At 41.2% G+C, this 27,472-nt stretch overlaps 1 protein-coding gene across 1 annotated transcript in view; it reads left to right on the top strand.

Moving 5' to 3' along the window:
- The window catches only part of CD109 (CD109 molecule), a 113,073-nt gene that overhangs the window by 39,147 nt on the left and 46,454 nt on the right, over positions 1-27,472 (top strand). The window contains exons 6-15 of the mRNA XM_065888660.1: positions 3,521-3,560; positions 6,073-6,157; positions 12,907-13,003; positions 13,277-13,418; positions 14,329-14,438; positions 16,598-16,822; positions 17,638-17,739; positions 17,824-17,886; positions 19,310-19,486; positions 22,886-23,038. Coding sequence (XP_065744732.1) covers positions 3,521-3,560; positions 6,073-6,157; positions 12,907-13,003; positions 13,277-13,418; positions 14,329-14,438; positions 16,598-16,822; positions 17,638-17,739; positions 17,824-17,886; positions 19,310-19,486; positions 22,886-23,038 — 1,194 coding nt within the window. The remainder of the gene's footprint in view (positions 1-3,520; positions 3,561-6,072; positions 6,158-12,906; positions 13,004-13,276; positions 13,419-14,328; positions 14,439-16,597; positions 16,823-17,637; positions 17,740-17,823; positions 17,887-19,309; positions 19,487-22,885; positions 23,039-27,472) is intronic.

The following is a 27,472-nucleotide window of genomic DNA, read 5'->3' as shown; positions in this document are numbered from 1 at the left end:
TCAAAATCTCAAAAGATATACTGAAGCATATTAAAAATTTTGAGTTTATTTGAGGAGAAATCGATTGGAATTGGCAGTGCCAAACTGGAAGTAGTTGGAGAGTCCCCTCAGACAAGAGGTGGAGAGACTTTATAGAGAAAAGGTGGAAGCAAAGAAAGGAAATCATAGATTGACCATAGCTTAAAGCCTAGGTGACTGTTTCTGATTGGTTGTCCTTAGCATTTTGATTTCATAACCGTGAGGCATTCACAGGCTTAGATCCTGGTTTGTTTACGTAGGGCACCCACGGCATGAGAGCCCCATCAGTCCAATGGCCTCCTTACTTAATTAACTTTAACCATGGGTCACTTGACAAATGGCTGTGCCTCCTCAGGGTAGTCTGAAGGTTATTTCAATTTCTTGCAGGAGATGCTGTACAATAACTGAGGCTAATCTGATGAGCCTCCGGTACCAGAACCAGCCCGGGGACAAAATTCAATGCGTTCATTCATTAATACATACATTCATTCAATAAACCTTGAAAGCATGCTGAATTAGGTGCTGTGCCCCCAATGACTTCATAGTCTGTTTCCGGTGATGGGCACAAAGCAGATAATTATAGTATACTGTGTAAAGTAAAGTGATAGAGTTATACACAGGGTATTATGGGAGAGAAGGGGCTCTAACCCAGCACGGGGAGAGGCGATCAAGAAAAGGTCCCTGGTGGAGGCTGAACCCAGATAAAGGAGTTCAGGATGTTCTGTAGAACATTCAGGTAGAGGTGTCCCGAAGGTGGATTTGAGTCTGAATCTCCAGCTTGAGGGATGGCCAGAGATAAAGGTTTAGGAGTGTTTAGCGTGGAGATGACAGTTAACACCATGAGCGTTGATGAGCTCACTTATCAAGAGCATTGGCTTCAGGATACGAAGGGCCAACACTTCTGGATCAGAAAAGAAAGGACCGTTAACGCAACAAGTCAGAAAGATAAGAGTACCAGGAGAACAGAAGATGTGACAGTGTTTACAGACTGAATGAAGGGGAGCAGACTAACCAGAGAGACGGAAAGTCTAGGAATTGTCAGGGATGACTGGTAATGTAGGAGGCAGGAAGGGAGAATTTTATTTCAAATGTAAACTAATGTAACTACTTGTTTGTTAAATAATTGCCTAAAAGTTGGTTTCAAGGCTGTTGAAAGGAGGCCCAAACAAATTAGTTGATTTTCCACGTTTGCCAAAGCTAGCACTTTTTATTCAGTCTAATACATGTTATTTGAGAACTTTTTTGGTATCAGGCAGTCTGTTAGGTTGGCAACTCAAGGGATAAACTATGAAGGATAAAAACACGGTGTAACATGGACCTGGCTCTCAAAGAACTTACAGCAAGATAAACCATGTACCTAAATATTCAGGATACAGGGTGAAAAGTGACAAAGAAAGGAGGACTAAAGTGCATGGAGGCATAGAGATTACTTTTAGGTTGGGGATCCAGAGACGCAGTAATATTTGAGCCAAGTCTTGGAAGATGGGCAGAGGTGGAAGTGTGTTTAAGTCGAGTATAGGGGAGAGTGAGAGAAGCACAGTGCATGGAACTCCAGGGCACTGTCAGCCTTGCAGTATTGCACTGGAATGTGTCTGCTCCACCTCTAGACTGAAATTCTGATGCTGAGAACTGTAATTAACCTTTACAGAGCCTCACCTGGTGTTTTACATGTAGTACCCTCTTGGTGTTTGCTCTACGAACTTAACTTGAGGAACAGACATCATCGTTGTTAAATTCCTTATTCCACAGCCTTACCTGTGCCTTACCTCACTTGTAAAGCAAAAAGTAATGTAAAGACCAGAATTCTTTTTTTTAATATTTATTTTATTTTTATGTAGTTGTTCATTGGGTTACGTCGGGTCTTAGTTGCGACATCTTTTTGTTGTCACGCGTGGGCTCCAGAGCACGCAGGCTCAGTAGTTGCGGTGCATGGGCTTACTTGCCCTGTGTCATGTGGGATCTTAGCTCCCCGACCAGGGATTGAACCTGCGTCCCCTGCATCGGAAGGCAGATTCTTAACCACTGGACCACCAGGGAAGTCCCATGACTAGAATTCTTATGTTATCAGTAAAACAGGTATTAAAGGTAGACTGCCTTCTTGATTTAATTTTTGAGGATGACAAATCAGAACTTATAAATGAATCAAAGACATGTAATTTATAACATTCCTTTATATGACATGAAAACACTTTAAGATAGAAGTGACAAATGTGGAGATTCTTAAAGACTGATCAACACAAGTTCTTTGGGATCTACTTTAAATGCCAACACTGAAGCCAGGTTTTAGACAATTATTTTGTTGGCATATAAGTAGTTATATTTGTCTTATACTTGAAATGAACTGTATCCTTCTTTTAGGATTAAAAAATAGTTTGCTGGTGTACAGTTTATTTATTAAAATTTTATTTACTTTTTATCGAGGTAGAGTTGATTTAGACTATCATGTTAGTTTAGGTGATGTACAGTTACTTTAGGTTAAACAAATATGATTTAAAAAAAAAAACCAATATCTTGTAGCTGCATCTGTGTATTTGCTTTGATAAACTTAGGGAATCAGAATTGGAATACACATTTCATTGGTGGAATTTCTTAGCTATCTTGAAGTGGTTCTATTTAATGTGTTACGTATGACTAGGAACGGAGAAATAGAAATATGAGGAGTTGGAGAAAAAAAGATATTCTAGGCCACACGTTTTCTTGTTGACACTGGAAAAGGAAATAATTAACAGTAGCTGTTAAAATAGGGTAGAGTGGGCTTCCCTGGTGGCGCAGTGGTTGAGAGTCCGCCTGCCGATGCAGGGGGCGCGGGTTTGTGCCCCGGTCCGGGAAGATCCCACATGCCGCGGAGCGGCTGGGCCCGTGAGCCATGGCCGCTGAGCCTGCGCGTCCGGAGCCTGTGCTCCGCAACGGGAGAGGCCACAACAGTGAGAGGCCCGTGTACCGCAAAAAAAAAAAAAAAAAAAAAAAAAAAGGGTAAAGTGTACTGATTTAAGGGTTACAGTAGAAAATACTTCAAGGAATTAGGAAGATAAAGGGTGGTGGTCCATGGTGATTTTGCATTCTTGACTCTTTTATATATTCTTCATTGGTTTGCTTTGATAGGGATACACAAACCAAATTTGAAGTCATTTCCTGTTAGTTTGACATGTGTTACCCTTGCTTGATAAATTCCTAAATTATCTAATTTAATCTTGTTCTCATTTCACAAATGAGGGAAGTCAGGTTAAGCGGTTTGTTTCAATGACCTGCAGTGAATTAAAGAGACAGGTCACCTTGTTATGTTAGTGGATTGTTAAGAAACACTCATGAAATTCACAGACTGCATGTTGCAGATAACTGAAAATAAACGTCTACGGAGTTAAAATAAATTGTTTTGTTCGTTAAATAATTATAAATGTAATAAAAAATGTTTTCTAAATGTTTTTGTGAGGGAAGCAAGCAAGCAAAGTAATTAAATAAGAACTCATATATTTTCTTGTCTTTTTCTTCTTCTTCCCAATAGGACCAGACATATTATCAGTCATTTCAGGTTTCAGAATACGGTAAGAGTTCTTCAACTTATTTTGATGGAAAACACATTTATTACTTTCCACAGAGATAAGAGAAATTTCTAAGAGATGTACTATTTAAAGTAAAAATCCCAGTGGATTTTTACCAGGTAAAATCCTAGTATTTCCTATAGGTCTGAACATTTTTTCTTTATAAAGAGTAAAGTAGGAATAAGATTGGCTGTAGTCCCATTATCCTGCTCTTTGTATGTATAGTTATTCTGTTTTTCTACTTTGCTGTGATCATAACATATTTAAAATTTTGTACGGTGTTTTTTTTTTAAAGCATAACCACAGTCATTTCCCATATCTTTCACTTGGTCAACACTGGTGAAGACAGGGTTTAACTTGGGTAAATCCTCTTCCTGCAGGTGCCACATTTGTAATATCGCATTTGGAAACACGTAGATGTAAGCAATGTGCGACCGCAGTGTTTTGTTGGTGGATGGAGAGGAAGGAAATCGGAGAGTGAAGGCATAGGACCCACAATTAGTTGTACTTTGAACAGCTGTTTTGAGGTTGCACACAAGCGTTTTCATCTGATTTGTGTTACTTTTTGAGTTTGTGTCTCATTCAGGCAGTAGAAATTCTCTGGAAAGTCGTTTGCTTGCACCTTTGTGGCTCCGGTCCGTGAATCCCATACAGCATTGTCACAGCGCAGCCTCACGATCACCTAGAACAGGGAGCAGCAAAGCTTTTTCCTGTGAATTGCCAGATAGTAAAACTTTATGCTCTGTGGGCCACATGGCTCTGTCTTAACCAATCCACTTTGCGGCTGTAGCACGAAGCAGCCGTAGACAGTATGTAAGTGAAAGTGGTTGTGATCCAATGCAGTTTTATTTATGGACGTGGAAATTTGGATTTCATATAATTTTCCCATGTCGTGAAATAGTCTTCTTTTGATTGTTTCCAACCGATTGGAAATGCAAAACCCATTCTTAGCTCACGCTGGTCATTGTTTACTGACTCCCCCATCGGGAGCTGTGTTGTCCGGTTCAGGGGTCGCTCACCACGTTGGCCGCTGAGCACTTAAATGTGGCTGGTCTAAATGGAGATGTGCTCTAAGCATGTAGAATGCGAAATTTTGAAGACGGTATAAGAAAAGTAAGAAAAATAACTCATTAATAATAATTATTTATATTGATTACATATTGAAATGATAATATTTTAGATATATGGCTTTAGGTAAAAATATTACAAAAATTAATTTCACCTTCTTCTTTTTCCTTTTTAAATGTGGCTACTAGAAATTTAAAACTACACCATGTGGCTCAGATTTTGTTTCTTTTGGACAGCCCCGATCTAGAGGAGTAAATCAGAGGTGGCTGAGGCTTCTATAGGCTGTTTTTATTTCACACAGAGGCGGTGCTGGGTGCATGTATGTTGTTGAAGGGGGTATGTAGTGGAGGGGCAATTGATTGCCAACCTGTGATGTTTGAGGAGGGGACATTTTAACTTCCTTGGTCTAAGAAAATTCCACCTCTGAGTGGCCAGGACCTTGGAGGAGGGTCAGAGTCCTGGAGTGGTCTCGGACCTCAGAGCATCTTGGCACTCCAAGGGTCTTTAGCCTGGAGCTGGAGGTCTGTCCTGTTCTGCTGACTTATTGGTCGTCTTGATTCTTCTCTTGCGTTAACTGAATGGTGAGATGCCTTGTTATGAGATGGATCTATTTCATTGGTCAGTGAAGTTAGAGAAGAGGAATATTTCTATAGATTGGAAGGAAATGAAATTTTTTTTTACTCCAGTGAGGTGCTTTATATTAAATAATATTACTATTTATAAAATATTTCATAGCCTAATTATATAAAGCCAACCAAAGTAGGGGTTTCTAATTTTAGGGTTACCTTCGGGAACCAGTACCTGTTGCACAAGAAAAGCATCATTACTTTGTAGCCATATCTCAGTTCTTAACTAGAAATCCTAGGACACAACTTCGTAGTAATCCATCGCGTTAGACTGTCACCACATTTACCTTTGATGGTCTCAAAGGACGTGGATTCTCTGTGACTGCATGTGTGTCACCCTGAAGAGAAAGGAGAGTCTTAGGGTCTCAGGATGTGCTTTTCATAACCAAATTGGAAAAAAGTCCTAGGGAAGGGGCTGCTCAGAAGTAGCTATTTACCGAGTGATATGGAAGTATTTTAACAAGCAGTAAGTGCACACTGGTGGGTGACAGGTGAGTGAAAACCCTGGCCTTCTGGCACTCAGATGGCTTTGCATGTGGATACGGTTTAGATTCTACCGGTGGGAGGCTTCACAGACCCGAGTGTCCATAGCAACTCCCCCATCCCCATCGCTCTCTAGTTACCAGCCTTGTAGGGTTTCTGATTTTGAGTGGAATGAAGTACTTTAATCTATGTGTTAATGTGTACTTGGAGCCTAGTGAATCTAAGTGCCAGTGGTACCATTTATCAACTCCCTTAGAGCAGTTCTGTTCTCTAGTTTGTTAAGTTGTAAAATGAGAGGTAAATGGATTGTTTAAAATATCCTTGCTTTTCTTTTCCAGTATTACCAAAATTTGAAGTCACTTTGCAGACACCATTATACTGTTCTTTAAATTCTGTGAGTTTAAATGGTACCGTCACAGCAAAGTAAGTATCATATTGCTTTCTATGACCTTAAACTGTTCTGAAACTGTATGACAAAGAGCTCATTATATACTCCAGAACATTAGCACAATATGTTGTTTATTAAAATACCCCAATGGGCAGGAAACAAGTGTTTATAATAAATAATGAAGCACGGAACATGTCTGCACAGGTCTTTGCACCCATGTCTCTGCTTCCAAGCTGATCCAGTCCTAAAATATTCCCCATAGGCTAGTGTCTTTCTAAGGCTAGTCAAGGGTTTTACCTGATAGATTGTGCCAGATTGAAAAAAAAGCTTTATTTAGTCCTCATTCAGCTGTCTATAATGGAGGTTGAGACTTGGGGGAGGGGTTTGGTTGCCTTATTGCAATTCACAGATGAGTCAGTGATCCACATTCATCATCCATTTCAGCTTTTGGACACAGGGGACTTCCAGCCCCGCCCCGTGTAACTGCTGTCTGGTGGCTTTCATGATTTTGATCCAATGGCTCGAACATCACAGCATTTTGTTTTGCTGAGGCAAAAAGCGTCTTCAGAGTTCCAGACCACTGGCTCTCAAACGTATAGGCTGGGAGTGCCCTCAAGTAATTCCAGGACCGATTTCTTGTAGCATTTTAAATTAAAAAAAATTTTTTTTGTCCCTCCCCATCCCCCGGGGTTTGCTAGGACTTGGATGCGGTGACACCTGTGACGCACGTCCCTCCTCGGCCGGAACCTGTCAGTGGGTTGGAGTTGGCCTGGGTGACTAGGCCTCCTAAGGAGAGCAGCCTGCGTGCGGGCTGGGTGCCAACCTAATCCTCTAAGGGGCCAGGACCTCGTGGAGCATTGCGGTGCCCTTTCCCTGCTCAGCTGTCCCTCCTTGGTGTCCCCTGCGCCTCTTCCAACCAGAGAAGGTCTTGCTGTGGGCCCCAGTAAACCTCAGCACACTCCCCGTGACCTCCGCAGCCCTTATGGAGAGGTGCTTGCCTTTTCTTCCCCAGGATGGGTGTGCCTTGTAGCATTTATTTTTTAAAATTAATTAATAAATTTATTTTTTCGGTACGCGGGCCTCTCACTGCTGTGGCCTCTCCCGTTGCGGAGCACAGGCTCCGGACGCGCAGGCTCAGCGGCCATGGCTTACGGGCCCAGCCGCTCCGCGGCATGTGGGATCTTCCCGGACCGGGCCACGAACCCGTGTCCCCTGCCTTGGCAGGCGGACTCTCAACCACTGCGCCACCAGGGAAGCCCTGTAGCATTTATTTTTGATGTGTCAATATCTGTGCTGTTTGTGAAATTTATTTAGCTTCAGAATTTATTTGTAATAGCTGGTAAAAACTGGACCCCATTTCACCACTCATTGCAATATTCCTCTCCTGGTGAGGGTTTGTGGCAGTGGCAGTCAATGGGCAGTGAGTCCACGCACCAAAACGTCTGAGGACTCCTGCTTTAGATTCTTTTGGCAAACAAACCATGTGACACCCATGTGACATAAAGGCAAAAATGTGTCTACCATTTGTATACCAAGTTAGTTCAACTAAGAGGTAGCTTACCATGTGAATTTGGGTTCTGTGGCTGAATTTATGGTTTGGAAAACACATAAATGCCCGCTTTGTCATAATTATTTTCCTGCCCTTGGTCTTAGCTGAAGGTCAGGCATTCTGTCTGCGTTTTATTTTGAGTTCTTTGACTAACGCTTATAAAACTTAGTGACTTCAAATCCGCATAAACCATCAATGTCCACATGGATTAGGTTGAAAATTGATACTTTCTTTTTTTCTGTTTTTAGTTTTCAGGGGTGTGCCAGGGATTTAGCATAACCAGTTAAAACAGTGGTTCTTAAACTTTGGTAACTCTCTAGGAAATTTATTGTACATCTAGGGAATTTATTGTACATTTTCAGGGGGTGTGGATCCCCTGAAGCAACAACACTGACAGCCTCTTCCCACCAACTCCGCAGTTTCATCCTGATTCTCATTTGTGGAGCCCCTTTGAGATGCTAATGGCTGAGAATGACATGGCAATTGTGACGGTCCCCAGGCAGTTCTTTAGGGCTCAACAGGTTGTGTTCTCAGCTTTTTCTTTAGTATGTGTATCAGTCGAGCTATAGCCAGAGAAGTAGAAGCAGCAGGAGGCATATATTAAGAGATTTACTGCAAGGAGTTGGCTTATTTGACTGGGGGGACTAACTAGGGAAATCCAAAATCTGTAAGGCAGGTTGTCAGGAAGGGCGGCTAGAGCTCTCAGGTACGGGCTGACGTTTCTGTTCACAGGCAGGATTTCTTCCTCTTTAGGGAATTGTCAGCTCTGCGTTAAGGCTTTTCAACTGATTAGATCAGCCTGATCAGATGATCTAGGATACTCTCCTCTACTTAAAATCAACCGACTATAGACTTTAATCACACCTATGAAATACCTTCACCTTGACACCTAGAGTGTTTGATTAAGTGACTGGGGACGACGTTAGCCTAGACACATCAGAAAGCCCATCTTAGCGTTTGGTTTGTCTGTTCTAGGTAGTGAGACAATTGTTGCCAATTAAAGTTCTCAGACATGGCTAGTTCTCATAGTACAGGCATACCTTGGAGATTGTGGGTTCAGTCCCAGGCCACCGCAATAAAGAAAATATCGCAGTAAAGAGAGTCACGTGAAGTTTTTTCGGTTTCCCAATGTGTATAGAAGTTATTTTATTCTAGATCGTAGTCTATTAAGTGTGCAATAGTAAAGCCGAATCTGGCCTCTGTGCCCCGGCACCGAATTAATTCTCGGAGACAGAGTTATGGGTGAAGTAAAAAAGAATAGCTTTATTCCTTTGCCAGGCAAAGGGGATCAGGTGGGCTAATGCCCTCGGAACTGTGTGTCCGAACCCAGGGACGTTTGTGAGGAGTTTTATAGTCAAGGGGCGGGGTTGCTGAAAAGGATCAGGGGACATGCAGGGCTTGCATTCCTTCAATGCAGGGGTCATCTGGTACCAGGTGATGATGGGCGAACTGTGACCTCTGGAATGAAGCGTGCTTCATCGAGTACTTAACATCTTCCATTTGCTGGGGGTTTTAGTTCTGCAGAAGAGCTCAAAGATACTGTTATGTGTATCCTTTGCGGGGGGGAACCAGGACCCTGCCCCGAGGCTGCACTATTGTTTCCTGACCGCTCCTCCCTTGTCTCTGCATCCCCTCCCTTCCCTGATTAGCAACTGTTTGAACTTGTCCTTTGGAACTCAGTGAAGGGAACACAGAAAGGCTTTTGTGCCCGGCAGTCCCACAGGGTCCTGCTCGGCTTCAGTATAGTTATGTCTAAAAAACCAATGTACCTACAATGATTAGAAAATACTTTATTCCTAAAAAAGACTCACCACCATCTGAGCCTTTAGTGAACTGTGATTTTTTTTTTTGCAATAGTAAACTCAAAGATTGCTGATCACAGATCACCACAGCAAATTTAATAGTAATGAAAAAGCTTGAAATATTGTGAGAATTACCAAAATGTGTTACAGAGACATGAAGTGAGCAAATGCTCTTGGAAAAAGGGCATCAATAGACTTGCTCATCGCAAGATTGCCACAAACCTTCAATTTGTAAAAATCACAGTATCTGTGTGTTTACTGTGCAAAGCACAATAAAACGAGGTCTGCCTGTAGTCCGTTCCGAGTATTTCCTTCCTATTAAATCTTCTTCCTTCAGGTTTCAGTTGCCTAGGGATGATGTCCGCTTTGGGAGCAAAGTAAGGCGGTTCTGTGCCAGGGCAGCGCAGATCTTGTGTGTGAATTCAGATGAGCAGATCCCGACAGGGCCGAGGCCCTTTCCCCAGAGGCCTCCTCCACCCCAGCGTTCATGAGTTCTGGGCCTATCAGTGCATTTCAGGGGGGTCTTTTTTTTTTTTTTTTTTTTTTTTTTTTTGCGGTTCGCGGGCCTCTCCCGTTGCGGAGCACAGGCTCCGGACGCGCAGGCTCAGCGGCCACGGCTCACGGGCCCAGCCGCTCCGCGGCATGTGGGATCTTCCTGGACCGGGGCACGAACCCGTGTCCTCTGCATCGGCAGGCGGACTCTCAACCACGGCGCCACCAGGGAAGCCCCAGGAGGGTCTTTTTAAATTCAGATTGTGGATATAATTTACAACTTTGCAACAGATTCAGGAAATCTTTTGACTAGCAAGGTCTCTTATCAGTCTCTAAAAATCGGTGGAGACCTATTCTATAAATACCGTGTCCTGGAGAAGATGGAAGTGATGATGGTGAGGGTCTGTCTATGTCTCTCCTCCCTTCAGGCTGATCCTTCCAGTTGGGCCTTGGATTCACTCTTCTGTCTGGAGAATCCCAGGCCCACTTCCCCTCTCACCTGTGTCTTGATTTCTTCCATTTGGTATCTTTAACCTTTTGCTCTTTATCTCTGTGTTCAAACGTTTCTGTCATTAAAGGAAACGAGCCCTCCCTGACCTTCATGCCTCCTCCTAGCTGCTGCCCTGTCTCTCGCCTCTTTGAAGAGTTGGAGCTGCCTTTTCCCCTTCTTCACATCCTGTTCGTTCTTTAGCCCCCTGCGTTCTTCCTTTCTCGCTCACCGTGATATGGAAACTGCTTTCACCACCGCACAAAGACCTCCTTGCCTCGCCTTGTGTGTACTTTCTTAGGCTTTTACAACTTTTTTCTCCCTTTGCAGCATCGGACATTGCTGTCCTCTCCCATTTCCTTTCTGGTTTTTCTCCTTTCCCTTAGGCTGCTCCTTTGAGACTCTTTGCAGACAACTCTCTTCTGATCACATTGTAAACGTTCTTGTTCCCTAGAGTTCCAGCTTTGGCTCTCTTTTCTCTTTTTACACATTTACTCGGAGTTTTCTTCTCCATGGCCAGGGCTTCTGCTGTTTATAATTTGATGAAACCTAAATCTGTATCGCCAGCCCACATTTCTAGCTTTACAGTCAGATCCCCATGTCTCGCTGCCCACTGGACATTGCCCACTGGATATCCCACAGATATATATATATATATTTTTTTTTTTTTTTTTTTTTTTTTTTTTTGCATGTGGGATCTTCCCGGACCGGGGCACGAACCCGCGTCCCCCGCATAGGCAGGCGGACCCTCAACCACTGCGCCACCAGGGAAGCCCTCCTACAGATATTTTAGTCAGTCATCTTCCCCAAACCTGGTTCTCGGCATCCCTCTCTTGGGTGGACTGCAGGACACTCTCTTTAGCTGGAGTCAGCTGTGCTTGTCTGACTCCCTCAACCCCCATAGCCGGTCAACCTCCAGTGCTGTTGGGTCTCGCTCCTTAATATCTCTCAAATAATCCATCTACCTTTCTCCACCGCCACCTCCTTGATTCAGGAATGTCACCTCTTCAGCTACGGTTGTAGTTTCTTAAAACTTTTTCCTGCCTCTATTTTTACCACATCCAATCTTCCCTCTACTTTGGATCCAGACGTCTTGTTGTTTCCTCTTCTTGTTGGCCTTCTCCGCCTTCTCTCTTTCTTCACCACCTCATCCTAACCACCCCCCCCCACACCCCCTTCTGCCTTCTTCTTTCAGACCATTGCCTTGAGGGTGAAGTTCAAACTTTTTAGTGTATCTTACAGAGTTCTTTTCTAGCTTCATGTCTTTTGAAACACCTCACCCAGCCCCTCATCTACCCTCCCAAAGTCTCCTCCCAGATCTTACTTGTGCTTCCAAGAATGCAGAATGCTTTTGCTGACCAAGAGGCCTTTACATAGGCAATTTCAAGGCGTGGCTGCTTGCCCCTAACCCTCTATCCTTATAGCTCACACAGCACTAAAAACGTGGCTGTTCCACCCTTTTGAGGTTGTGTCTGTGTCATGGTTACTACCGCACCTGGGTGCCTAGCACAGTGCCAGTCATGGAGAGGGCTTCCAATAAATGCTTATTGAAAAGAACAAATGGGTAAGCAACGTAACTCCTAAGATTTCAGTTTCAAGCTGTGTGTAGCAAAGCAGAGTCCTCCGTACGCAATCAAAAGCCTGTCACTTTGAGTGAACCAAATTAAGGTGTATGGGCAATAGTTTTGGTCTTGTCATGGAATTGGGGGTAAAGAGTAGGACTTGAAATCCAGTTGTTCTTTGGGTGTACTTTGAGAGATGAATTCTGTTGTCTTATCACTTGGATGGTGGTTATTAAGTTATAGATATGATTTTAAATATTTATTTGTATTAGCCATTATGGTCATCTCTGTGAGTAGATGATAACAATTTTGGTTACTTTTGCTAGAAGCCATCTGTCCCATGAAGGCATAGATAATGTGCAGAAGATTACTGGAAATTTCCTGGAGCACAAGGTTAACACGCTCATTTTAGTTTTGAAATCTTTAACTGAGATGAATAAAAATCTGCATTTGTTTATTAGCTTTGATGTGAACGTCTGCTCACTATTCCCACCTCATCAAAATAAATAAAATTCGCCACGGCAAATGCAATTTCAACTAACATTTAAAAATATTCAAGAGCTACAAAGTCTCCTGGGCATGCAGTTAATGGGCCAGTCCAGATTTCTAAGAATAAAAGATTTTCATAATCTTTTAAAAATCTTTTGATGGGAAACTGTCACTTCCAATTATGATCAGATTTTCTCTGGAGTCTCCAGAGGGTGGGTAAAGTGTGTATTATGAACTGTTTTTGAGGTATTGTAGTTAAAAGTCTTCTCATTTTGGAGACTTAATATCAAGGATCACCATTTATTAAGCACATTTCTAACTATGTTTTAGTTTTAGAAATTTGTAATAAGTGTATGTTTTTAATACAATTCTTTTAAGTTAGGCCTCGTGTATTATTTTTCAGGTATACATATGGGAAGCCAGTGAAAGGAGACCTAACACTTACATTTTTACCTTTATCCTTTTGGGGTGTGAAGAAAAATATTACAAAAACATTTAAGGTAACTTTTGCAAATATCTTATAACTTGTAATGGGGAAAAACTGTAAGTGTACTTTCTCTAGAAATAAGATTTTATACTGAATCAACCAAAAGCTGAGCATAAGAAAATCAAGAGCTTTCTATCATTGAACAAATGAGAATTTACCCTTTTTTAAAAAAATGATTAAAGTGGAAACAGAACCATTGTGTCGTTGTGACTTAGTTTGGGTTTTATTTCTAAAATTTGAAGTGCTGAAGTGAAGAATGACATTGAAAATTTTTTTAACAAAACAGATAAATGGATCTGCAAACTTCTCTTTTAACGATGAAGAGATGAAAAAGGTAATGGATTTTTCGGATGGCCTTTCTGAACACATGAATCTGTCTTCTCCTGGACCGGTAGAAATTTTAGCCACAGTCACAGAATCACTTACAGGTTTGTAGACTTTTTTTTTTTTTTTTTTTGGCGGTACGCGGGCCTCTGGCCTCTCCCGTTGCAGAGCACAGGCTCCGGACGCGCAGGCTCAGCGGCCATGGCTCATGGGCCCAGCCGCTCCGCGGCATGTGGGATCCTCCCGGACCGGGGCACGAACCCGTGTCCTCTGCATCGGCAGGCGGACTCTCAACCACTGCGCCACCAAGGAAGCCCCAGGTTTGTAGCCTTTGAAGTGAAGGTAAAGCTATTTCTGTTGTGCTGCTCTGTCATCTCTTATTATAATCGGTACGTTCATTTGAGGGCACTGTTGCCTAAGGATGCTAGTTAATGCTGAGATTGTCGTGACTGTTAGTCTAACTTGCAGAATGTTTTCGTAATGAAGGGGAAACTTATTTTCTTTGAAAGGATGTACCTCAACCACCTGTGATAGGTATTTATAATTTTTTCCATCTCTCTTTTTTTGTTTTTTCCAAACTGAAAACTATATGGAAGGGCTACCTTTTCAGCTGACTAACCATCCTCCTTTTTTTTTTTTTTTTAAAATAACATCTTCTGAAATCTCACCTGCTCCTAGACAGTTTTCTCGTTTAATAATAAAATAAAGGTTAATTACTTGGATCTTTCGGTGGCTGTTTTTTAATGGCTTTCACCAATCCCCGAAAGTGCAAAAAGACTATTCTGTCAGTGGCCTGATCTCTGGTGCACATGTCATTGATTGGGGAACACTAATGGTGCTCAGAAGGGATCCACAGAGGACATGTATGGTCCTCTTTGTGGCCAAGCCAAAGAGGCTTCTGTGTCCTGATATCCTAACCCCTTTGGGAAGTAGCTCAGATGGAGAGATTTGGTGGATAGAAGCTGTTGGTGATATATTACTTTTACTTTCTAAATGGTGCAATTTCCAAAACAGGTATCTCAAGAAATGCAAGCTCCAATGTATTTTTCAAGCAACACGATTACATCATTGAATTTTTTGATTATGCTACTGTCTTAAAGCCATCTCTCAACTTCACAGCCACTGTAAGTTGGCATATTTATTAATTGTCTAAAGCAGTAAGTTCAGTTTAGTGAAACAGAATGGGAAATAGTACTTTCAATGCTTTTCAAAAAATTTAAGCCCAAGGTAGGTAGATTACTTTTCCCCTTTAGATATATGAGGCACACAGAATTGTTTCTAAATGACCTTTATCTAATTTATTTAAAAAAGTAGTTTCCAAAAAATTTTTCCTCAAAATATATTTAATAAGTAATTCAAGTTAGATTTGAATTGCGACATTGAAGTTTTTATAAATTAATTGAAGGATTTAGATGGTAGTCAAAAAATTTCAATTTCAATTTGATTTTTATAATGACTGATTTTAGTCCTAGCAAAGATGTAGCATTAAAAAGTATCAACTAATCTACTCAATTTTTTGAGAGAATACTGAATTAACATTTATTGACTGAGTCAATAAGTGGGGCTTACAGACCTAAGAAGGACCCAGTCTCTACCCTGGAGTCACAGTGTTTGTGATGGTGACAAGAAAATATACACATAACTGTAATTCAAGGCAGGATAAATCAGTGTCATGAACACATTCCTGTAGGGATTTAAAACAGGTGTTGGCAAACTTTGTCTGCAAAGGGCTAGATAGTATATATTTTTAGCTTTGAGGGCCATATGGTCTGAGTCACAACTGTGTGACTCTGACGTTGTAGCATGAAAGCGGCCACAGCCCCTTGGTAACCAATCGAGGGTGGTCACGTTCCAATAAAAACTTCCTTCCAAAGAGACTGGATTTGGCCTCCCTGCCTGTCATAGTCTCTGGCCCCTGCTTTAAAGAAAGGAGGGTCACTTCTTGTTGAATAGATCAAGAGAAGTTTTAGAGTTTCTAGATTGGTGGCTATGTGGAGATTTGGGGGGCAGGGATGCGCTCAGAGAGGGTCCTGTCCTGATACCTTGCCCTAAACATCTCTTCCATCTCGCTCAATATCTTTTTACAATAAACCAGTGATCTAGTGAGAAAAAAAAGTTTTAGATAGCTTCTGATTTTAATAATCTTATAATTTAGACAGTTTGAAAAGGTAGTTAAGAAAACCCCCAGGAATCTGCAAATGGTAACTTGCAAATGAATAGAGGGAAACAAAGAGAGTTCCGGGAGGAGGAACTGGCTGTAGGACAGGGATGGGGGTCACTCAGGGATGCTTTATGGAGAAGCAGAAGATTTAGGTTATTTGTTACAAGATCTGCAGCATTTTCAGTGTTGGGACGTGTGGGTGGGGAACGAGATGAGCTGAGATGTCTACACAAGGCGAGAGCTTTGGTTGGCAAGCCAGGGTGCCTTCAGGTGACAGTGACTGGACCGGGGCAGTGACAGCAGAGAGCTCGTGTCCAGGAAAGGTCAGAGAGAAAGCAGGAGGCGAAGCTTGGGGATTGCAGAGGGTCCTCCGTGTCTCACATGCTCTAAGCAGTGAAGATCTTGGTCCTTATGAACGTGGGAGGGGTGTGGCGAAAGCAGCGTTCCAGGGGGACTGGTGGGGTCTGTGTGCAGGAGTGGGGCAGCAGCCCGGGGAACGAGGCCAGCAGGAGGCTTGCGCAGCTGACTCTGGGTGGAGAGCATGTAAGAGATGTAAGACTTGGTGTGCATTGGATTTGGAAGGTGGGGAGAGGGAAGGGAAATTCAGAGATGCTAAGTCTGACGGAATTGTGGGATTAGCAAAAATAGGAAAGGCGAGGCGGTTTCTCACCTTTAGATGTACTGAATTTGAGATGACAGGGATGTACAAGTAGAAATTTCCTGCAGGGGGTTGGAGGTGTTGAGTATGAGCTCCAGAGCCAGATCAGGATGGCAGCAGGAGTGCTGAGACCTTTGAGGGTAAATGATAATGAGGCTTTGACAAATTCCCACATTTAGGGAGAGGGAAGTGGGATAAAAAAGGACACCGAGAGGATGTAGGAAGAGGGGTATGCAGTGAAAGAGGTGATTGTGGAGCCGTGGAAGGCAACAGGAGGCATAACAGCCAGACGGGAGGGGAGGCCGCCCAGAGAGACCACGGAACCTGGAGGTTAGGGGGCTGCCGATGATTTTTGAGAGTTCAGTTTCATGGGAACAGCACAGATGGAAACTGGATTCAACGAAACTTGAATCCTTTGCTTCTCTTGTTTGCCTGATTTCAAAATGTTTTCTTTTGACAATTAGGTGAAGGTAACCCGTTCTGATGGCAATCAACTGACTCCTGAAGAAAGAAGAAATAATGTAGTCATGACGGTGACGCAGACAAACTATACCGAGTACTGGAACAGATGGGATGGTAGAAACCAGGACACAGGGACTGTCCAGATCGTAAATCATACTGTCCCCCCAAATGGAATCTTCAAGATTGAATTCCCAATCCTGGACGATTCCAGCGAGCTACAGTTGAAGGTGCCATCTGTTTCCCATCATTATGTTACCGCAGCAACCTTAAAATTGTCATCTTGTGGTAGGCACTCAACCTGTTGGGAGGTCACTTTGGTACACAGGAAGTGGACACATTTTTATTTTAAAAGAAGGGGGGAAAGGGTTAAAAAGTGATTTAATGATAGTAACTGAGAATTAGACTGAATGCTTCCTTGTAAATTCATTTTGAAGAGCAAGGTAAAATAGTGATCCGAAGAGATGACGGAGAAGCCCCCAAACTCCCAGTCTAGGTGATTTTCAGTCATTTGAAATGGTGTTTTGGCAGGAGCTGAGATCAAAGGGGAATATGTTTTTTACATTTACACTCCTTTGCTGGACTGAGGCCCCCAGCCATTCCCGCTCCCTTTCTCGTGGTCACTCAGCCCTGTCAGTGTGGCCTCTGAGTTTTTCTCTCACCAGTGGTAGATTGAGTGAGCTGATATGATTTCTTGCTTATAGTTGAGTTCTGTATTGTGGGGGAAAGGATTCCTTTTCCATTTCCTTCTTTCTTTCAGTGTTTCCTGATAATACACCTTTGTTTCGGAATTAAGTTAGGACCGGCCATACTTTTTTCCTCTTAGATTATGACCATGAAGACCATTTTACACATTTACAGCTATCCCCTTCTTTATAGTATAAGCTGTAAAATGATGAAGATGCCATGTCTGGGGAATGTATTGTTTCCTGCGTGAAGAAAAGTGAAAGTGAATTTGCCTTTCACCGATTGTCCAGCAGGTAACATCCTTTATCAAGGTGTTTCTAAAGATGAAACTTCATGGTTGCCTTTTCTTTTGTTATAGGCCTCTTTTCTTGATACTGTGAGTAGCATGGCTGTTCATGATATGTTTAAGTCTCCTAGTAAAACGTACATCCAGCTAAAAACAAGAGATGAAAATATAAAGGTAATGATTACAATCACTTGTTAATTATAATTGGGCTGTCTTGCCACTGATACGTATATATTAATTAAAATATTTTTTTTCTAGGCGGGATCACCTTTTGAGCTGGTGGTTAGTGGCAACAAGCAGTTGAAGGAGTTTAGCTATATGGTAATCTCTTACAGAATCTAAATTTATGATCTATTGTAGAATCGTCTGAAATAATGTCTACCTGAATTTGAAACTGAACTTACTGATTTTTAAAATTCAGCCTCACACTTAAAAGAAACGATTATATTTTAATGTATTGTATGTTATACAGGCACAATATGTAATATTTACATCTGTTCTTACAGTTTTCTTTTTTTTCTTTTATAAATTTATTTATTTTTGGCTGCTGGGCACGGGCTTTCTCTAGTTGCAGCGAGCAAGGGCTACACTTCGTTGCGGTGCGTGGGCTTCTCATTGCGGTGGCTTCTCTTGTTGTGGAGCATGGGCTCTAGGTGCGCAGGCTTCAATAGTTGTGGCACACAGGCTCAGTAGTTGTGGCTCACAGGCTCTAGAGCGCAGGCTCAGTGGTTGTGGCGCACGGGCTTAGTAGCTCCGCAGCATGTGAGATCTTCCTGGACAAGGGCTTGAACCCGTGTCCCCTGGATTGGCAGGCGGATTCTTAACAACTGTGCCACCAGGGAAGTCCCTCTTGCAGAGTTTTTTATATCTAAGTTATATATAAATTTACTTTGCAAAATTTTACATTTTTTTCCTTTACCACAATGGATTATTATAGGACATTGAATATAGTTCCCTGTGCTATATAGTAGGACATTGTTGTTTATCCATCCTATATATATATAGTTTGCATCTGCTAATCCCAATTCATCCCTCCTCTACCTTCCCAACTGACAACCACAAGTCTGTTCTCTGTGTCTGTGAGTCTGTTTCTGTTTTGTAGATAAGTTCGTGTCGTATTTTAGATTCCACATATAAGTGATATCATATGGTATTTGAATTTCTCTTTCTGACTTACTTCACTTAGTATATTATCATACTAGGTCCATCCACGTTGCTACAAATCAGCCTCACGCCTTTTTAAGCTGTCCTTTTCATATTGAAATCAAACTTTTTTTCTTTCTTCACCCATATTTGCATTTCCAGTTTAAGATGAATAATGAAATCTTGCATTTTGTTTAAAATTTAAAATTCTATGAGATAAGCCACGTATGTTCATTATAGAAAATTATAAAACATAAGGAAAACAAAAACAAATAAAAATGCTCCCCATAAATTGTAGTTTTGCTAATCTAGCTCTCTCAGTGGTGCTCTGCATCCCTTCCACTCAGAAATAGATTCTTGACCATCAAGCTGCTGTTGGCTCAATCACGGTTGCTTTATCTTATCCTTTTCTAATTACCAGCGTGTACTCTCTGTGTTGGTCAGGGAGGTTTACTTTTGTGTGTGTGTGTGTTCAAAAAGGATTTGAAGTTGCTTTAAGTCAAGAATTTGCATGTATGCTTAAAATTATGATAAACATAGCTGCCATTGAGACTCTCACTAGCTTTAACATAAAATAAAACTCATGTACTCTTCTTTTCAGGTAGTGTCCAGGGGACAGCTAGTGGCTGTAGGCAAGCAAAATGCAACAACTTTTTCCTTAACACCAGAAAATTCTTGGGCTCCAAAAGCCTGTATCATTGTGTATTATATTGAAGACGATGGGGAAATTATAAATGACGTTCTGAAAGTTCCTGTTCAGCTTGTTTTTAAAAATAAGGTAAGATTTAAGGTAATGATATTTAAAAGAAAACTTCATATTAGCAAAGTCTGAGAAATGTAATATTTCTTTAGAAAAGTGTCATGAAACCAAATTGGTTAGAAATTTATATTCATTTCTAGAGCTATGGATAAACCTCTTCATATTTAATTACTGTGTATCTGTTTTCACCTGTGGAATTATTGGACACTGTGCGTCTTCTTTGTAAGTCATGGTTCTTGGCTTTAAGACTTTAATTCAAATCCAGGCTCTTTCAGGATTTCCCAAATGGGGGAGTCAATATTGCTCTGGCATGGAATTCCAATGGCAATATATGTGTGGTGTTGCTATTTGTGTGGGAGTGAAGTGAGGGGTGTAGGAGGGAGTGAGGCATCTGCAGTGATGTGTGGAAGCAGAGCTGGGCTTTGGTTTATCCATTTCATCAGTCTGGAAACTAACCCAGGACAAATTTACAATGAGCTTGGCTGCTTTGCACGTGGAGATCTCTGTGGAGTTTTGTCTCCACACACAGCAGTGATTTTTTATCACCAAAGGTGTGTAGCTTGTGTAGGAAACACTCCTGGGCCCCAACTCTGAGAAGTAACCAGATTGCAAGATTGACAGGTGGAGTTCAATTTTCTCATACATATTAAAATGAGCCATTGTTCTCACTAAAGGCTGCTGCCGTCTCAGGACCTCTGAAGCAAAATAATCATTATTATTATTACTATTATTTTTAATATTTATTTGGTTGCGCCAGGTCTTAGTTGTGGCAGGTGGGCTCCTTGGTTGCAGCTCCAGGGCTCGTTCGTTGTGGCTCACTGGCTTCTTAGTTGCAGCACATGGGCTCTTTAGTTGTGGCATGCAAACTCTTAGTTGCAGCATGCATGTGGGGTCTAGTTCCCTGACCAGGGATCGAACCCGGGCCCCCTGCATTGGGAGCGCAGAGTCTTATCCACTGCGCCACCAGGGACGTCCCCAATCATCATTATTTTCAAGTAGTGATTTGTAGAATACAGTTCTGGTAGCATTTTCCCCCTGAATCTGTTAAAATTTTAAGAAGTAACAGTTGTCATCCATGCCTTTTTTATAGAGAACTGTTAACTCTAACTTTGACTGTCAAAATATAATACAAACTTCTATTTTCTGTCTTATGAAAAGAATTTTTTAAAAGGCAGTGCTGTATTCTGTCAGTTTCAGAGCACAATTTTTGACTTCTAGTGACTCCATTAATTCCCTGAGAAAGGTGAATTTTTTTTTTAACATCTTTATTGGAGTATAATTGCTTTACAATGGTGTGTTAGTTTCTGCTTTATAACAAAGTGAATCAGTTATACATATACATATGTTCCCATATCTCTTCCCTCTTGCGTCTCCCTCCCTCCCGCCCTCCCTATCCCACCCTTCCAGGCGGTCACAAAGCACCGAGCTGATCTCCCTGTGCTATGCGGCTGCTTCCCACTAGCTATCTACCTTACGTTTGGTAGTGTATATATGTCCATGCCTCTCTCTCACTTTGTCACAGCTCACCCTTCCCCCTCCCCATATCCTCAAGTCCGTTCTCTAGTAGGTCTGTGTCTTTATTCCTGTCTTACCCTGTCTTAGGTTCTTCATGACATTTTTTTTCTTAAATTCCATATATATGTGTTAGCATATGGTATTTGTCTGAGAAAGGTGAATTTTAAAGTAGGAGTAAGGCTTAAACATAGAGGCACACATCTCTGAAAGTGAGAGCAGGTTCTAAAAAAAGTTGCTGTGTAAAGGCTTTGAGGAAGCAGACTGTATAAATAACTTCCAAGAAATTTCTTAGATATGAGAGACAAGAAATTAGTTTCAGTTGTGTTTGCAAAGATAAGTCTTCCATTTTTATATGATAATGTTTACCACATTTACTCTGAAAGAAACTGCATATTTGGAAATAAAATATGTTTCAACACAAGAACATTAATGAATCTTCGTTGATGTTCAGTAATGACTGTGGAATAAATGAATGAGATGTGGAAGGGGCGAGAGATGTAGTTTTAGAAATCATCCACACAGAAGTGCAGGTTGGAGCCAGGGGGTCACTGACGTGCAGAAAAAAGAATGAGAAGTGCAAAGTTTGCATATGATGCAAACTGAGTTACCTTAAACAAGGGGTAAGGAAAGGTATTCTTTCTCTTTAACTCATTTAAGATATAAGTGGAGAAGAGTAAACTAGATACAATGGCTCAAGAGGCATGTGAAAGAAAGATGGCATCAGACAAGTTAAACAGGCAAGGAAGACTTTGTTCAAGACATTTGCAATAGGGGAGAGAGACTGAACTCAACTCCACTGAAACAAAAGGCAGGAGGGTTTTTAAGCACTGGTGTGAGTTAATGGAAAAGTACTGGGAGACCCTGGGGGAGGGGTTGGTCTGCGTGATTAGGCCATCTGGTTTGGTAACTGGAGTTTATAAGTTAGGCTTCTATTCCTCTACAGAGACTGGGAGATCAATCAGGGCTCTTTCTTGATGATGACACTTCAAAAGGATGGCTCCCAGGTCTTTGAGAGAGACATTCCTGCTAGTAAAACTGGCTGGAAGCCGGGAGAAGATTTACATCTCAAAGGGACAGAGAAAACATTAACAATTGCACATTTTTTAAGAAAAGGGAAATTAGGTGCTTAATGTCAGGAAGAAGCCTGTTTCTAAAGTTCAGGCAAGCTGAGGGGGACATGAAGGCCATCTTGATCAGGTGGTACAGTCACTGGGGCGAGGGATTGTTGAAACAGAGCTGGGCAAGATGAACGTTCCTAGTAGGAAGAGGCCTTATAACAAAGCCATTGGGTTCAGCCGGGATGAGAGGATGGTTGGTCTTTAAGAAGTACAGGTAGGACTGTGCTTTGCTGAGTGTAATGACAGAGGAAGTTCAGGCGGCCACGGAGGCACAGAGCATGGGGCCTGACTGGTGTTGGTCTGATGCCCTCGTCCTGGGGAAAGACACCCCTGCGCAGACCAGCCAGTTCTGGGAGTCCCCGGGGCTCTCACTTGTACGCACTCACTTCTGAGTCCAGGAGGCCAGTGTGCAGGCACTGGCAGCTTCTTTCCTCTTTCCTGTCCCCCCTCTTGAATACTGGCCCTCCTCACGTACGCCAGACAGTGTCTTCTCTTCAGCACTGGCTGGCGGCTGTGGGGTGGGAGGTGGAGAAAGGGTAGAGAAGTGAAGGAAAACTCTGATTTATGCCACAGTGAGAGGTTCCATGACTGGCCGACACTGTGGGGATGAGGTTTCTTTTCACTCCTTTCCCTGGAGAAGGCCTGTGTATGGTTTTAGAATGGTCCCCGGGCCAAGGTAAATGTAGAATCTTTGCTAGATTTTGTCATTGATCTGCTATTGGTAAGACGTAAGAAATGCTTTGAAAAAGTGTAATGTATCAATCCTGTTTTCTCCCTTTCTTAGATACAGCTATTTTGGAGTAAAGCCAATGCTGAACCATCTGAGAGAGTCTCTCTTAGGATCACTGTGGCGCAGCCAAACTCAATAGTTGGGATTGTAGCTGTCGACAAAAGTGTGAATCTGATGAATGTCTCAAACGATATTACAATGGAAAATGTGAGTTTAGCTATTTTCTCATTACAAAAATACACATTAAAAGAGAAAAAAAGTGGAGGCTTCCCTGGTGGCGCAGTGGTTGAGAGTCCGCCTGCCGATGCAGGGGACACGGGTTCGTGTCCCGGTCCGGGAAGATCCCACATGCCGCGGAGCGGCTGGGCCCGTGAGCCATGGCCGCTGAGCCTGCGCGTCCGGAGCCTGTGCTCTGCAACGGGAGAGGCCACGACAGTGAAAGGCTCGCATACCGCAAAAAAAAAAAAAGAGACTTTGTGTTACTTCAGGTATCTAAAGGAAATTTCATTAGTTCCTTTTCAAGCATAAGTCAGTAATCAGTAAAGCTTCTGAATGAAAAGGATCTGCATTCCAGTTGTTAATGTTGGAAAGAGGCTATTGTGGTCAAGTGTCTTTGCTGTCTTACATGAGAAATGCCACTTAGAGTCTTCCCTCATTTTCATACTGTATTTTAACTGAAGACTCTTGAGAAAGTACTAGGAGATGGACTTGTACAATTCTGAATGACATTGGAGAGAGCTTTAGGTAATTATGAAGTACTTTCTATTTTGGTTGTATATAATGGTTATAAATAATTACAGTCCCCATTGAATCAGGAATTTGCAGTATATTGAGGGAGTGAAAAATCATGTTAGCCTGCAGAAAACTTACAAACCAAGAAATATATGAACATCTAGTGTTATATAAACTAATCACCTATTCCTTAGTCATTTCATTTTTATTTGTAAGCTCTTTTGTTTTGAATTTCATTTTATTTTTATACAGCAGGTCCTTATTAGTTATCTATTTTATACATTAGTGTATATATGTCAATCCTAATCTCCCAATTCATCCCTCCCTCCCAACCCCCCTCTTTCCCCCCTTGGTGTCCACATGTTTGTTCTCTACATCTGTGTCTCTATTTCTGCCTTGCACACTGGTTCATCTGTACCATTTTTCTAGATTCCACGTATATGCATTAATATGTGACATTTGTTTTTCTCCTTCTGACTAACTTAACTCTGTATGACAGTCTCTGGGTCCATCCATGTCTCTACAAATGATCCAATTTTGTTCCTTTTTGTGGCTAAAATTCCATTGTGTACATGTACCACATCTTCTTTATCCATTTGTCTGTCGATGGGCATTTACGTTGCTTCTATGACCTGGCTATTGTAAATAGTGCTGCAATGAACGTTGGGGTGCATGTGTCTTTTTTTTTTAACATCTTTATTGGAGTATAATTTCTTTACAATGTTGTATTAGTTTCTGCTGTATTACAAAGTGAATCAGCTATATGTATACATATGTCCCCATATCTCCTCCCTCTTGCCTCTCCCTCCCAGCATGTGTCTTTTTGAATTACTGTTTTCTCTGGGTACATGCCCAGGAGTGGAATTGCTGGGTCATATGGTAATTCTATTTTTAGTTTATTAGGAACCTCCATACTGTTCTCCATAGTGGCTGTATCAATTTACATTCCCACCAACTGTGCAAGAGGGTTCCCTTTTCTCCACACCCTCTCCAGCATTTGTTGTTTGTAGATTTTCTGATGATGCCCATTCTAACTGGTGTGAGGTGATACCTCATTGTAGTTTTGATTTGCATTTCTCTAATGATTAGTGATGTTGAGCAGCTTTTCATGTGCTTCTTGGCCATCTGTATGTCGTCTTTGGAGAATTGTCTATTTAGGTCTTCTGCCCATTTTTTGATTGGGTTGTTTGTTTTTTTTTAATATGTAGCTACATGAGCTGTTTATATATTTTGGAGATTAATCCTTTGTCCATTGATTCATTTGCAAATATTTTCTCCCATTCTGAGGGTTGTCTTTTCATCTTGTTTATAGTTTCCTTTGCTGTGCAAAATCTTTTAAGTTTCATTAGGTCCCATTTGTTTATTTTATATTTCCGTTACTCTAGGAGGTAGGTCAAAAAAGGTCTTCCTGTGACTTATGTCAAAGAGTGTTCTTCCTATGTTTTCCTCTAAGAGTCTTATAGTGTCTGATCTTACATTTAGGGCTTTAATCTATTTTGAGTATATTTTTTGTGTATGGTGTCAGGGAGTGCTCTAATTTCATGCTTTTACATGTAGCTGTCCAGTTTTCCCAGCACGACTTATTGAAGAGACTGTCTTTTCTCCATTGTATATCCTTACCTCCTTTGTCATAGATTAGTTGACCACAGGTGTGTGGGTTTATCTCTGGACTTTTCTATGCTGTTCCATTGATCTATATTTCTGTTTTTGTGCCAGTACCATATTGCGTTCATTAGTGTAGCTTTATAGTATATTCTGAACTCAGGGAGTCTGATTCATCCAGCTCCATTTTTTTTCCCTCAAGATTGCTTTGGCTATTTGGAGTCTTTTGTGTCTCCATACAAATTTTAAGATTTTTTGTTCTAGTTCTGTAAAAAATGCCATTGGTAATTTGATAGGGATTGCATTGAATCTGTAGATTGCTTTGGGTAGTATAGTCATTTTCACAACATTTATTCTTCCAGTCCAACAACGTGGTGTATCTCTCCATCTGTTTGTGTCATCTTTGATTTCTTTCATCAGTGTCTTATAGTTTTCTGAGTACAGGTCTTTTACCTCCTCAGGTAGGTTTATTTCTAGGTATTTTATTCTTTCTGTTGCAATGGTGAATGGGATTGTTTCCTTAATTTCTCTTTCTGATCTTTCATTTTTAGTGTATAGGAATGCAAGAGATTTCTGTGCATTAATTTTGTATGCTGCAACTTTACCAAATTCATTGATAGGCTCTAGTAGTTTTCTGGTGGCATCTTTAGGATTCTCTATGTATAGTATCATGTCATCTGCAAACAGTGACAGTTTTACTTCTTCTTTTCCAGTTTGGATTCCTTTTATTTCTTTTTCTTCTCTGATTGCCGTGGCTAGGACTTCCAAAACTTTGTTGAGTAATAGTGGTGAGAGTGGACATCCTTGTCTTGTTCCTGATCTTAGATGAAATGCTTTCAGTTCTTCACCATTGAGAATGATGTTTGCTGTGGGTCTGTCATATATGGGCTTTATTATGTTGAGGTAGCTTCCCTCTTTGCCCACTCCCTGGAGAGTTTTTATCATAAATGGGTGTTGAATTTTGTTAAAAGCTTTTCTGCATCTATTGAGATGATCATATGGTTTTTATTTTTCAATTTGTTAATTGAAATGGTGTATCACATTGATTGATTGGCATATATGGAAGAATCCTTGCATCCCTGGGAAAAATCCCACTTGATCATGGTGTATGATCCTTTTACTGTGTTGTTGGATTCTGTTTCCTAGTATTTTGTTGAGGATTTTTGCATCTATATTCATCAGCGATATTGGTCTGTAATTTTCTTTTTTTGTGGTATCTTTGTCTGGTTTAGTATCAAGGTGATGGTGGCCTCATAGAATGAGTTTGGGAGTGTTCCTTCCTCTGCAATTTTTTTTCTTCTGTTTTTTTCCTCTGCAAGTTTTTGGAAGAGTTTGAGAAAGATGGGTGTTAGCTCTTCTCTAAATGTCTGATAGAATTCACCTGTGAAGCCATCTGGTCCTGGACTTTTGTTTGCTGGAAGATTTTTAATCACAGTGTCAATTTCATTACTTGTGATTGGTCTGTTCATATTTTCTATTTCTTCCTGGTTCAGTCTTGGAAGGTTATACCTTTCTAAGAATTTGTCCATTTCTTCCAGGTTGTCCATTTTATTGGCATAGAGTTGCTTGTAGTCGTCTCTTATGATGCTTTGTATTTCTGTGGTGTCTGTTGTAACTTCTCCTTTTTCATTTCTGATTTTTTGATTTGAATCCTCTCCCTCTTTTTCTGATGAGTCTGGCTAAAGGTTTATATATTTTGTTTATCTTCTCAAAGAACAATCTTTTAGTGTTATTGATCTTTGCTATTGTTTTCTTTGTTTCTATTTCACTTATTTCTGCTCTGATCTTTATGATTTCTTTCCTTCTACTAACTTTGGGTTTTGTTTGTTCTTCTTTCTCTAGTTCCTTTAGGTGTAAGGTTAGATTGTTCATTGGAGATTTTTCTTGGTTCTTGAGGTAGGATTGTATTGCTGTAATCTTCCCTTTTAGAACTGCTTTTGCTGCCTCCCATAGATTTTGGACCATAGTGTTTTCATTGTTATTTGTTTCTAGGTATTTTTTAATTTCCTCTTTGATTTCTTCAGTGATCTCTTGCTTATTTAGTTACGTATTGTTTAGCTTTCATGTGTTTGTGTTTTTTACATTGTTTTCCCTGTAATTTATTTCTAATCTCATAGCGTTGTGGTTGGAAAAGATGCTTTATATGATTTCAATTTTCTTAAATTTATTGAGGCTTGATTTGTGACCCAAGGTGTGATCTATCCTGGAGAATGTTCTGTGTGCACTTGAGAAGAAAGTGTAATCTGCTGTTTTCAGATTGAATGTCCTGTAAGTATCAACTAAATCTATCTGGTCTGTTGTGTCATT

The sequence above is a fragment of the Phocoena phocoena genome, chromosome 12, assembly GCF_963924675.1.
Source record: "Phocoena phocoena chromosome 12, mPhoPho1.1, whole genome shotgun sequence".
Lineage (NCBI taxonomy): Eukaryota > Metazoa > Chordata > Mammalia > Artiodactyla > Phocoenidae > Phocoena > Phocoena phocoena.
Note: the sequence above shows the minus strand (reverse complement) of the source record. Positions and strands in the feature narration are given on the sequence as shown.